Raw genomic sequence first — 12,911 nt, forward strand, 5'->3', positions numbered from 1 at the left:
CAAATATGTATCTTTCTATGCACAAATGGGTTATGGTTTATGTGTTATTTATAGATCATTGTTGAGAAAGATTAATTTGAGTTACCCTAGTTTCCATTCTTCATAAATAGAAGATTCAAGGATAGTCAAAAATATAAGGGAAAATGTTCTTGGAAGGGATATCTTTATGTTAAAGACAAGATTAATAAAACAGTTTCGATTCAATGCTGGTGATATAAAAACAAAGGATATACAAGTAGGATCTGAACAACTGTTAGTGATGGATCATTCATTTCTGAAAGACATGAACACACATATAGTAGTTCTAGAAGTGCGGACAAAGTTAGTACAATACTAAAAAAATAGCAGATACGATAATGATCAATCCATCACAACAGTCTGCGCAGAAATATTAAAAGAAGATTTAAAAATTTGAGGCCACAATTAACTTTTATTCTAGTTCAAGTATGATTATTCCATTACAATCAAAACTTATTGTTTTAGATGGTTGTGGATCAGAACAAGTCAATCCAATGAGAATTTTAATTTTAGGTTGGGAAAGTCATGGCACATGAACCCAAATCATGAAAGAACTAGGTATTTATGTATGGCACATTTTACTGTTTCCCCTTTATTTTCTATTTTTGCGATTATGGCTAGAAAATATGGATGTTTTATTTTATTTTGTTTATTACATAATAAAACTCTTGAAACATACACAAACATTGCTCATCAAATTCATCAAGCTTTGCGTACGATATTACCGCAAGCTAATATAAATGGTTGTTTTTTCATCTAGTACTAACTCTTTGAAAGCATATTATAGTTTCAACTCCAAAAAATAATTGAGTAGTTTCTTTTACCATCACTAGGAGACTACAAATCCGCTCTTAGTAAAAATGTATATAAATATAATACCCTTATAAATATTTCGGTTAAGTTTATCAGGCAGTTTGACACGTCTAATGTAAGTAGCTATATCAATTATTTTGCATGAATTATTTTTACTCATCCTTATATTTTTTTTAATTTCTAATTTTGTGAGATTTCTTGAAAAATATATTAATTTGTTTAAAATTTAAGCATTGCAATTAATATATAAATAAAATATTCTTAACGTTACCGTTGTTAGGTAATAATTATAATTATATTTTTTAAATAAAAAAGTATGGTCGAAGATTTAAGTGTTATGCTTCCAGTCTATAAAAAAAGCATCTGTCAGCGTTTGCTCTCGAGCTAAGGAGGACGGTCGCTTTTGTTCTCGCTCAAAATCAAAATTTTAATATTTTTCTAAACAATGTGCACCAAATTATACAGAGTTAATTGTTGACTTTTGTGCAAATTGTCCATCTTCACAAAATCGTCAGACGGCAGCAGGTGAGTTAGATTTCAGTCAAAGACAAAATATCAATTTCACTTCCGATTGCACAACAAAACGTGTTTTTAAACACGAAAAAATCATCGAACCTAATACGCTTCACTGGATTTTATTACATAATTGTACCAAATACGTATACACGCTCATAATGCTTATAAAGCAAAATTGTATTTTTCACGAGCGCCATTTTGATATTGAAAAATAATCGATAGTCAGCCGTAATTCTTATCGACTTTGATATGGCCTCTAATTTGATCTTATCGATTATTTCAATGTTAACAGTTTGACAGTAAAATCGAGAAACGATTCCAATTTTCATTGTATCTTTTGCTTAGTGTCAACATTTTTAATATTGTATACTTATACATTTTTGTGTTTACAATGAAAGTGATTAGATTGAAATTTTATAAATATCAATTAATATTTTAATTTGTACAGAAATGTACGTTTATCTACTTTTTGTAAAATTGCATTACTTAGTTTCTATGTAATTGATTATAAATGTAAATTTTTCATGTTGTCATACAGGAAGCGTTTAGTTTAAACAGTCTACATGGCCGCTTCGCAGTTAGGATGTTACATTAGCCAAACAAACAGATAAGGATGAGATAAGCGGCAATAATACAAACACCACGTTACACATTATTCGGCTAACTAATTCGACATGTGCGACCATATTAACTGGGACGAGATACGCCCGGACGGGGGCCGCCCTTCCGGTTTGAGGTGTTCTACAGTCGGCCCCGCTTCGTTAGATCCCGGAGACGCAATGGACGCTCCGTTATTACACGACGTGAGTTTAATATATTGTTTCTGTTAAAACCTATTTTATTTTGCATAGCTCAATCAAATTCCCAATATAAATATTACAAAAATTATAACTTTCTGTGTAAATCCCAATAAAACAATACCATAATAGCTACTATGCATATCGAAACATGTGTTGGGATCTCCCAGATTATTACGACAAAATTAGTCACAAGGACTTGTTAAAAGCTTATAAAACTAATTGCTTTACATCTATGGCACTTTTGAAATCAATTTTTTTGTTCCTCGTTATGATAAAATCGTGCATGTTAATCATATATTTGAGTGAATCAGAAAGAACTTTGCAAATAAACCAGAATAAAGGATACAGTCGGTGCCAGTACAAAATCAAAGGGTTGGTGGATTGCACCCACAAGTATCTGGACCTGCTTTACATCATTGTGAAATCAAATAACACTTTGAGCGGTATCGCCGTACATGTATGATGGTCGATCTTTACTGTTTTCAGGTACTCCAGATAGTTATATATTTACATATATAACTAAAGAAATAATAAATGAAAAACATTATATTTAGGCTCATATTTTTTGGGTCAGAAAAATGTATTTAAAAAAATAAACAATAAAAAAGGATGTGAATATTTTTTTAATCTAGAAATTCCCGAACACTTGTTTGGAAAATAATAATCTCAAGTGTTAAATTAATCTGATCGAGCAAAATTAAGGGTGCCAAAAATTATTTTATAAAAATCTAGTTTAATTGAACTCCTGTTCGTTCCAAGTCGGAAGCGAAGTGGTGGTTCTGAGTGAAGTTCCTGAGAAAGGTTCAGTACAGCATTGTTTAATTAAACATAAATACCATTTGAGAATTGGGAGAAGTCCATCGCTCTAATAATTATCAAAAATTCAAAAATCGTTTAAAATTGGTAATGATGTAATTCTATGAAATACAGGTTTGAGAGGCACTTATTAAAGTTCTTTTAATCTGTATAATGAATGTCCACTCAAATGCGATTGTGTAGTGACAATAAAAAAAACTTCGTCCTTAGAAAGTCACGATTAAATCAATTAGCAACGATCGAGGGTAGTCCCGACACATTATATATTACACAGACATCACAATGGTCAAAAAAAAATGTGATTAAGCAATTTTATCGGTAAAAAAAATAAATATACATATATCTAAGTATTTATAAAATACTATATGTATAATTAATATTTAACAACACGTCTCTAATGAACTAAACTCCAAAGGAAAGGAAAAATAAATCATGAAAGTCAAAGTATTAATTATTATAAAGTAAGGTGACCAGATTTTGAAAATATCAAATGACAGTAAAAATAAAAATTCTATATCGGAAATTTTTATTCGGGAAAGAAAAAGAAGGACGAATTGCTGCAAAAGCTAAAAATAATATTAAATTTTTGTTCAATGGCCATCTCCGAAATATTTTTGAGGAGGAAAAATTGATACGGAAGCTCAATAAAAAGGGTATTTCAATAATTTTTCTTCAAGGAGAACAAAATTTTAATTAGGACAATCTTCAAAAGAAGGCGTCTGGTCACCTTAATTACAGAGACCCTTGTCAGAAAAAAAATCGTCTTTTTCATCATTCTTTCACTCTTTACACTAAATATGTGTTCCTGTTTATTTACAGCTGAAAGTAATTGACTTACAAAACAATGAAGCTACCATAATTTTATAATATAATTACCTTATTTTTTCTGGTCTAAATATATTAAAAAATACCGTAAAAATTAAAAATACTACACTATTGAAAGCCTCCAATCTTTGATAAAAAAAATACAGACACGTTCGATTTTGAAACATCGGAGCTTTTAACAAATTAACCATGATGTATTTTTCTTATTATTAATATGTATATTTTTTATAGGATGTATACACAGAGATTCCAATTCCGGATTCCAATTGCAACAGCGAGCTTTGGACCCATTGTCATTGGAGTCCGAGAGTCATCAGCAAAGCAGCTGGGCCGCAACTCTTGGCAGCTACCATCATGTGTGGTGTTTTTATGGTAATAATAAATTATGAATATCGGCATACAACCAAAACTATCGATGTTTTTGAATAGAGAAAACAATACATTTCAGTCATTTGATTTAATTAAATTAATTACAGAAAATATCGACTCGAGCATATGTGAAACAGAAAACTGTTAATATAGCCGTTACTTGATTTTTTTGAACAACTAGAAATCTCATCATATCCTCTTCTATGTTATTTTTAATTGCGTCTAATTTCTTGACTCAATCAATTTTTGTTTAGCTGAAATGTTTTATCTTTCTTTTTTTAATTCACACTGTCCGTTTGGCAATAGAGAGTTAATATGAGTGCGGTCAATTTAGAGTGATGACGTAATTGATAGATGGAGGCATGCGCTAAACGAGTATATGTTCTTAGATTGACCGGGGTATAATTATCATAAACAATTGTAATAGTCCATGAAATAAAATGGTACCAGTTGCAGCACATTCATTTTACTCAATAGCTAAGATAATAGACAAAGATCATGGCATCCAATTGAATTCTTAAATTCCCAGTAATGAGAAAGATTGGTAGTCCTATTATACTACTAAGGAATTTGGGTAATGAATGTGGTTGATTGAGGCAAAGTTCTTGATTGGCACATTTGTGTTGCACTTTGCCTTCATCGTGGCAAAAATATGTTACTAAGACAGTCTGGATTTTACTTAAGATACAATCATTGTTTCTGTTATCAGTTTGCTGTTAAAAATGCTTCTCTATTTTTTTAGGTTGGTGAATTAGTCGGAGGGTATTTAGCCGGTAGTTTAGCCATTATGTGCGATGCCGCACATCTACTGAGCGATTGCGCCGGATTTATGTTAGCCTTGTGCGCTTTGTTTTTGGCACGTCGTCCTCCGAGTTCAAGGATGTCTTACGGCTATCGCAGAGCTGGTAAGATAAACGACAAAACTCACAAGAAACGTTAAAACGGTTATATAGAATTAAATTTTTATATTTTGCAGAAGTGATTGGTGCTTTGCTTTCCATTCTATTAATATGGCTAGTCACTGGCATATTTGTATATTTGGCCGTTTTACGTTTGTACGATGGAAATTACGACATCCAAGTCGATGCCATGATGATCGTTTCTGGAGTCGGAATGGGTGTTAACGTTTTGTAAGTTTTATTTGTCTACTTAATGAACATCGAATTGATTAAATGTATGTTTAAATGAAATCTTGATTCAATAAATTACACAATATCAACGAGAGTGGCTGAATGGATGTATATTAGAAATAAGACTTCAATATTTTATTAAAATCACACTAAATCCAAATAAATTAATTTATTTTCAGAATGGCTTTGATTCTTCACGGCGCTTGTCCCGGAATAGCGCATGCCCATAGTCACGGCCATAATCATTCCAATGAACATGGCCACGGGCATACAAATGGCCATTTGAAGTACACGGATGTGCCAAAAACAAACGGTTATGTTAAGTCCATATATAAAGAGTCAAGAAACGGCTATAGGAACCTGTCGATGGATCCTCTGATGAACGATAGCAGTTCGATGGCTGAACTTACTCCCACCGCTGTTCCCACGCAAGGGATTATCGGCGGTCCAAGGAACATCAAGCATTCTCCGAGATCGAACCTTTTCAATTCAATCAATGGTGAATATTCGATGAAGGAGATTTCCTGCAACGATTCCAACAACGCTGTACCAGGTGCGTTAATCATAGTCGAAGACAATGTACCTCTTCATCTTTTATTTTTATAATTGCTTAATAATATTTTAGGATGTGAAGACGTCGAAATGCTGCAACCTGATGCGGCCGTCAAGTCTTTCACACACAGCCCAGAGGTTTCATCGGAGCAAAGTATCAATGTAAGAGCAGCTGCTATCCACGTACTTGGAGATTTGATCCAAAGCGCTGGTGTTTTTATTGCATCCGTTGTAATAAAAGTATATGTAAGTTCTTTACATCGATTTTTAACAATATTTAAAAGAACGCCAATGTATTTATTTAAAAATGGTACGACATTTCAGCCTCAAGCTAAGATTGTTGATCCTTTGTGCACGTTCGTTTTTTCCATAATCGTGATGTGCACTACTTTGAAAATCCTGCGTGAAGCGATAACAGTGTTGATGGAAGGAGTACCTTTTCACGTCAGGTATGTCTACTTCATAGAGTATTTAGTTTGTATATATTTTAATTAGATAAAATATAATTCAGAATAATAATATCTGATTGATTCACTTTTATATATTATACAACCAATGTTCTCTCTCTAAAACAAAATGGTCTCCGCGAAGAAAATCAAAAGGCTGAGCAGGCCAAACCACCAAATGCACATAATTTTCGAATTTAAACAAACTTCAATTTGTTATATACAATGGTGTGACAAAATAATTAGACCACTCCAACATTTCACATATTTTGATACTTTGCAAGCAACTAATATAGAAAATATATGTACACCCAAAAGGTTGGAGATATGATACAGTTACATACTGAACAAAGGAGACGGTATTCAGTGTGCAGCAATTTGTGGTTCTGTCAAAACATTCCGATAAAATAATAACGTTCTATTTTCTAATCTCTTTCTAAACTATCGCTTACATCATAAATGTTCGTAAATGGTAATTTGTAGATTAATTCGATAGTGTTTAATAATATTTTTTTGTGTAAAACGGTGATTTTTATAAAATAGTCCAAAGAAAAAAATACTTATGCTGAATTGAAAATTGCTATTTACTTGGTGAAGAAACTCATACTTAATTTTTTTTTGTTTGTTTTTCTGACGAGACAATCATGCGCACGTTCACCGAATAATGCAATTATGTGGATAGGCAACCTTCGGAGAAGTACAAGGAAAATTTTTTTAAGAGTCGTATATTATGGTCTATTACTAACGGCAAGGGTTCCAGTTCCCTTTATTTTGTTTGAGCAACGATGAATCAAGATCAATATAAAAACGTTTTGGCTAGATATTTTTACTTATATTTTATTGACAAAAACATGAAAAACAATAACTATATTTATACAAGATGCAGCTCCCTGCCACACAGTAAAATCAACAACAAGTTTTTTTTTTTATAAATCGAATTTCTATTCGATATAAATCGAATAGAAAATTGTTGAGTACTTCTTAAATCCATTGTATACAAGTGCTCAAATATTAATTTAGATATTTTGAAAAAAACACATTGGTAACGTGTGGCTTAAGGAACCAAAAATAAAAATAAGAATAGAGTATGCCTAGAAGAGTACTCGAAGTAATAAACGAGAATGATAGTGTTGGTAGATATTATTTTTTTAAATTAAAAATGTAAAAATATTGTTTTTACTTTATTAAATTACATAAAAGTGTGTAGAAACTACAAAAATTATATCTGGTCCAAATATTTTGTCACACTACTATATTATTTTTAATATGTATAATCAAATAGTTTTACTAGATGATATTATTTATTTATAAAATATATTTATATTATTAATATTCATATTTTTAGGTATGTATTAAAAATACAAATGATTTAAGATATGTAGTAATTCTCTGAAGTTAAAAATATGTGTCTAGGTTTTTACAATATAAAATTCGAAACATCGATTTAAAATATTTTTTTCAAATCCATAGATCCTGATTGTTGTTGTTTGAATTCTGACTAATTTTAAATTTATGCTCTTGATGAACAGCATCAAATTAAAAAATGTGGGTATTTTTGTCCCATGAGACAGTTTCTTAGTCATCAGCATATACTGCACAATAATTTGTAATGTATTATATCATAATACTAAAAACTAGTTGATAAAAACATCTTGAGAATCATTACTTTAGTTTATATTTAGTTTTAAAATACAAAGACTCAAAGGCAAAAACATGTTAACTAACCATAAACATAGTTTTTTTAATTTATAAATAAATATGACTGCAGTTGCCATTAGCTTAACCATTTAGTTTAACCTATTTTTATAAATTATATATTTGGCTCTCATAGAAAACTACACTTAACATGTTCTTTTCTCAATGATTCTAAATCTTCTAGCTGTTTTTGATCAATGAAAGAACAGACGAAATTTTGCCTAGTAAATATAGTAACTGATATTTGACAAAAAATTCAGTTAACATGTTCTTGCTCTAATATGAAATTCATATATTACATCAGGAAGATGAAAATTTGTATCCAATGGCACTTGCTACAATATCTTGTAAATTGACCTGCATATAGAAACTACATATGTTATAATTGAAGTATTTTTCACATTTTATCATCAAAATTTTACATCTTTAGATATGAAAGCGTTCTGGCTGCACTTCGAGGAATAGCCGGTGTGCGAGCTGTCCACAGTCTTCACATCTGGTCTCTCACTAACCAACACAATATCCTCACTGTTCACTTGGCTATAGGTATTTGAAAATATTTTTAAACTGTGTTCTTACTGCTTTATGATTAAAGTATTGTGGGCTTTAGAGCTAATAGTAGGGCAGTAAACCCAAATTTGCTATCTCATTCTCAATTATGAATAATGATGAAATGGATAGTTCTCGAACTGACTGTGTTAACGCAAATATGGTATGATTATTGATCTTCTTGAAGCAATGTATAAATGTTGCAACAATAATAACTTGACTGTTTTATATTTTATTTCATAAATATATTTGTTTATAATGGCGCAATGTAAGGAGTACAATTCCCACAATCGTTGCACATCCATATTGCTTGTATTACTGTGATTGATAATTTTATTATCTTAATTACGATCTCCTCAGATCAATACACCGACTCGGACAACACCCTGAAACAAGCATTGCTTATCATTCGCACCAAGTTCCGAATAGACTTGGCCACTGTTCAAGTGGAACGGTACAACGAGGAAGCCATGGCCGACTGCGTCCAGTGTTCGGCTAACACAGATACCTGATCTTTGTTTACAATCGGTTAAGGCCGATTAAGGAAAGCATCGAATGATCATCGCAAGTACATATTTACAACAGTACCAAAGAGAAAAATCGTCACAAATATTGCTTATGTAATAAACGAGTCATTTCCATTTATGTGTGTTATGTAATTATTGTATTAGGTAAATTTTTATTTTATCAATCGATATTGAATTTGTATGCTATGGGGCTGTGTGATTTTATATTTTTTTTAATCAAATGTATACGTGTTTAGTAATGGTTACAATTATTGCTATAATATGGGTTTTGATATCATTGAGAAAGTTTTAATAATAGAGATCTCAAATGTAATAATTTATTTTATATAGAAGTATAGTAAATGATACAGTTGTTGGCTTTTTAATTTTTACATTTTTTATTGGAACTTATCCAGAAATGTTAATGATTTTATATGGACACATATCACTTCTCCTAACACAGTTCTTAATGTGTGATACAATGAGCTTCTTGAACCACTAAGCTCGAAAAAATATGAGTTTGTTTACTCACGAGAAAAGATATATTGATTCATAATATAAAATATATACGGCTAATAACTGTATTTAGTAACTTTAGTACTGAATCTCTGTTAACAACGTTCTCAAACTTATAGAACAAATTTTATTGATTGATTTATTGACCAACGCATCATTTGGTGATATTTTTAAGTAAATAAAAAGTTATGCAATGTCTAAAAACATTGATTTTTATATATATAAAGGAATTATTGTCGTTGTGTATTTTTTTAATGTTCTAGGTTTATATTAGTACGAGTAGTTTAAGAAGCGTAACCGCTTCAATGTCCATAAAATTCAGATAGAATATATTATTAGATATAGAAGTTCACTGTGGATTTGATCAAATTGTAATTGACGGTAAACGATCAATGACTGAAATACGTCGCCGAAATATAACCTCAGAAAATTATTAAGGGCTAAGCCTTGATCATTAATTGTATGTATAAATTAAACCGATATTTAGTGAACAAAGATTTATATATACATATTATATGAAATGTAAATATTTTCTAAGTATTATGCGAGATTAATGTTTATATCTAAAAAAATAAAATAATAGTCAATCGTCGTAAGTGTTAGAAATGTTGTATTTGATTATACGAATTTGTATATGTAATCGTAATGTATTCGATGTTTTATAAATATGACTAAAGGAATGTGATATGTTCAGTCATTTTCATATACAAGGTAAAGTAATGAGGTTGTGGCTTCCTATATTTATTTTATTCTTAATTTATTTATTCAATGAGCTGTTGTGATTTTTTTATTTATCATTCATATGTGCTATTATCTAAACTGACAAAAGTAGAACTTGGCAATTAAAATACAGCTTTTTACATCTGGTTGAATTGAATGAAGTCAATTTTTTATATAGAGTACTATACAATTTTGTAGAAAAAATGTATGTAATATTAGACGACGAATAAAATTATATAATAAATATATCCATATATGACAAAATTGTAGTTAGTAATGTGTTTTGGATACATTGAAATTGTTCAGTGTTATATATTACGATATAGATGTTTGATAACATAGCTCTATAGGTCGACGACCGTAAAAACGATTTTATTATGCTTTTGTAATAATTTTGTTAAATAAACGGAATTTATATTAGGTTAATGTCCATATTAGATGGTTGATGATTTTTTAAATAAAAGTGGGAGTTGACTTAAGTCCAGGCGTAGGCAACCTGCCGGACATAACATTTTTTTGAAGACTACACAGATATATTTTTAACACTACTCTAATTGACTGGCATATTATACTTTTCCTAAGAATGGCTATTTATTATAAAAATCGAAAGGTTGCCCATTCCTGCTTTAGTCTGTAGAGCTTCCATTACCTTTTTCCATATTATTTATATTAATGAATCAATTGTATTTGCGTTATTATGTTATTAAAATAAAGGGTCCATGTTTTTGGCATATTATAAGACTTATTATTTTAGAGATTCTATTGATAAGATATTCAAGCCAGCAGTAATGTCAGTAAGTTTTTAATAACATTTAAGCGCTTGTCTTATTTTTTCACAAATGAAAAAATAAGACAAGGGTTGTCAGAACCAATTAGTTACTTCTTCTTTTAACTAGTCATCAGAATGACGTTTGGGTGAAGGGTCCGAAACACTGAAAATCGTCAACTAAGAAAGAGCAAGGTTGATGATATATGAGGGATGCTTGAGGACCATGTGAATTGTGCCAGTGCTTCTTTAGATCTAATCGCCAGAGAATCTGCATGTTGTCATGCTGTATTTGTGGGTTCCGGTTGTTTCTTTGAGTAAGTTTTTAATGATATTTCAATAAGAATTTGATGTTAGTGTCTCTGAGCAGGGCTTAATTTTTTTGAGCTGCTTGATAATGATACACTAATTAAAAGGCACATAAAATGACACTTGATGGTGCTGTCATACAGCAGTAATAACTTCTTAAAATAAATTTGTAGCTTACTAACTTTTCTTCGTATATTTATTTATTTATTTAGATTAAATTAAGACCATCGTAACAGGTTACCCCAGTGCATCACGATGGTCTCAAATAATAATTTTATTATTTCAATAAACAAATATATATACAGGGCTTTTTTCATGTAACATGGTGGAACGGCGTTTGACAATCTGCGTAACATTTTATTTCTTTATTTTTACGCAAAATTATTATTTTTATTTTATTTATATCTATGTGTAAAAAAAGTTTAACCTCAAGTTTAAAAATGTAAGAAAATTTCGGTTACATCTCAATCGCTGGTCCCACCTAAAAAGGACAAAAGCAATAACAGAAAATATGGAAATATCGGTATTATAAGAAGCTACATAAGGTATGGATGCAAAATATGAAAAGACAAGAAGCTACGATTTAATTTACGATTTTTTTACAATATTACGATTTTCAATGAGTGAGAATCAAATAAAAAACATCTAAATCGAATTTTGATCAATAGGAGAGCGCAAAAAAAATTATCCCTTCTCAGAAGTCAAAAATACACGTCAAAAGCAATAAAATCGTCTCGACGCTGTCGCAGTGGGAACGCTTTATTGCTTTTGACGTGAATTTTTAACTTTTGAGAAGTGATAATTGTTTTTGCGCCCTATAATAGACCAAAATTTGGATTGAATACACTTTGACCAATACTCTCATATCAATAAATTTTGAAATAAATAAATCTCTCATATAAATTTTGTTTAATTTTTTATGCGGTAAGTGGCATAGGAAAAGCTGCTTTAAATTTAATTTAAATGATATTTGAATATAATTTTCTTTAATAAAATGCTCGACAAAAAGTGAGTTGTTAAAAAACGCCCTGTATATAGTATTATACATATAAATATATAATTATAATAATACATAAAAATCATAAAATATCAAAATTAAATGATACGGACTGGACCAGCTCCTCGTAACTAACATTAAATAGGCCAATGGGTAATACCGGCGCATGGCCACAGCCATAGACGAGTCGGCAAGTACAGATGTCCTAGCCCCAACGGCCATCAAAAGAGGACGCGATCGTGATTCTCGAAAACGTTCTGAAATTGTTGACAGCACCCTTCAGTAGTTTGAAGAAATGCTTATCGACATACAACTTTCAGCGAATCCTATCCCAACCAGTGGTGTAATGATAAAAAATAAGTGCCGGAGTGCTGAATTTACACACCCCTTCCCCAATTTTATTTTGTCAACCTACTGTTTTGTATGCTCCATTGGTGATTTGAGAAACTGGCCATGAGAGAAGCATTCATCTTTCCAGTCAATTCCTGTGACATTGACTGATTATCATGGCGAATTAAAGCTGCTTAAAATTAAAATGCATATCAATAGGAAACAACACAATCTCACC

At 30.7% G+C, this 12,911-nt stretch overlaps 1 protein-coding gene across 1 annotated transcript; it reads left to right on the plus strand.

The window, feature by feature from the left end:
* The first annotated feature begins 1,176 nt into the window (after positions 1–1,176).
* LOC148231741 (proton-coupled zinc antiporter SLC30A2-like) lies at positions 1,177–11,007 on the plus strand. Its single transcript, XM_088193102.1, has 10 exons — positions 1,177–1,356; positions 1,886–2,150; positions 4,020–4,160; positions 4,900–5,062; positions 5,134–5,287; positions 5,467–5,840; positions 5,913–6,085; positions 6,164–6,288; positions 8,411–8,526; positions 8,890–11,007. The coding sequence occupies exons 2-10, from the start codon at positions 2,022–2,024 to the stop codon at positions 9,039–9,041; spliced, it is 1,527 nt and encodes a 508-aa protein (XP_088049228.1). The 5' UTR covers positions 1,177–1,356; positions 1,886–2,021; the 3' UTR covers positions 9,042–11,007.
* Positions 11,008–12,911: the final 1,904 nt, after the last annotated feature.

Source organism: Plectrocnemia conspersa, unplaced genomic scaffold, assembly GCF_051122295.1.
Source record: "Plectrocnemia conspersa isolate PC_06_02 unplaced genomic scaffold, ASM5112229v1 ptg000009l, whole genome shotgun sequence".
Classification (NCBI taxonomy): domain Eukaryota; kingdom Metazoa; phylum Arthropoda; class Insecta; order Trichoptera; family Polycentropodidae; genus Plectrocnemia; species Plectrocnemia conspersa.

Bases quoted from the DNA above. Each gene is read 5' to 3' on its own strand.
- LOC148231741 (XM_088193102.1), top strand. From the start codon at position 2,022: ATGTGCGACCATATTAACTGGGACGAGATACGCCCGGACGGGGGCCGC. The intron at 5,841-5,912 runs GTGCGTTAATCA...ATAATATTTTAG, and splicing joins TTCCAACAACGCTGTACCAG to GATGTGAAGACGTCGAAATG. The intron at 8,527-8,889 runs GTATTTGAAAAT...CGATCTCCTCAG, and splicing joins CACTGTTCACTTGGCTATAG to ATCAATACACCGACTCGGAC.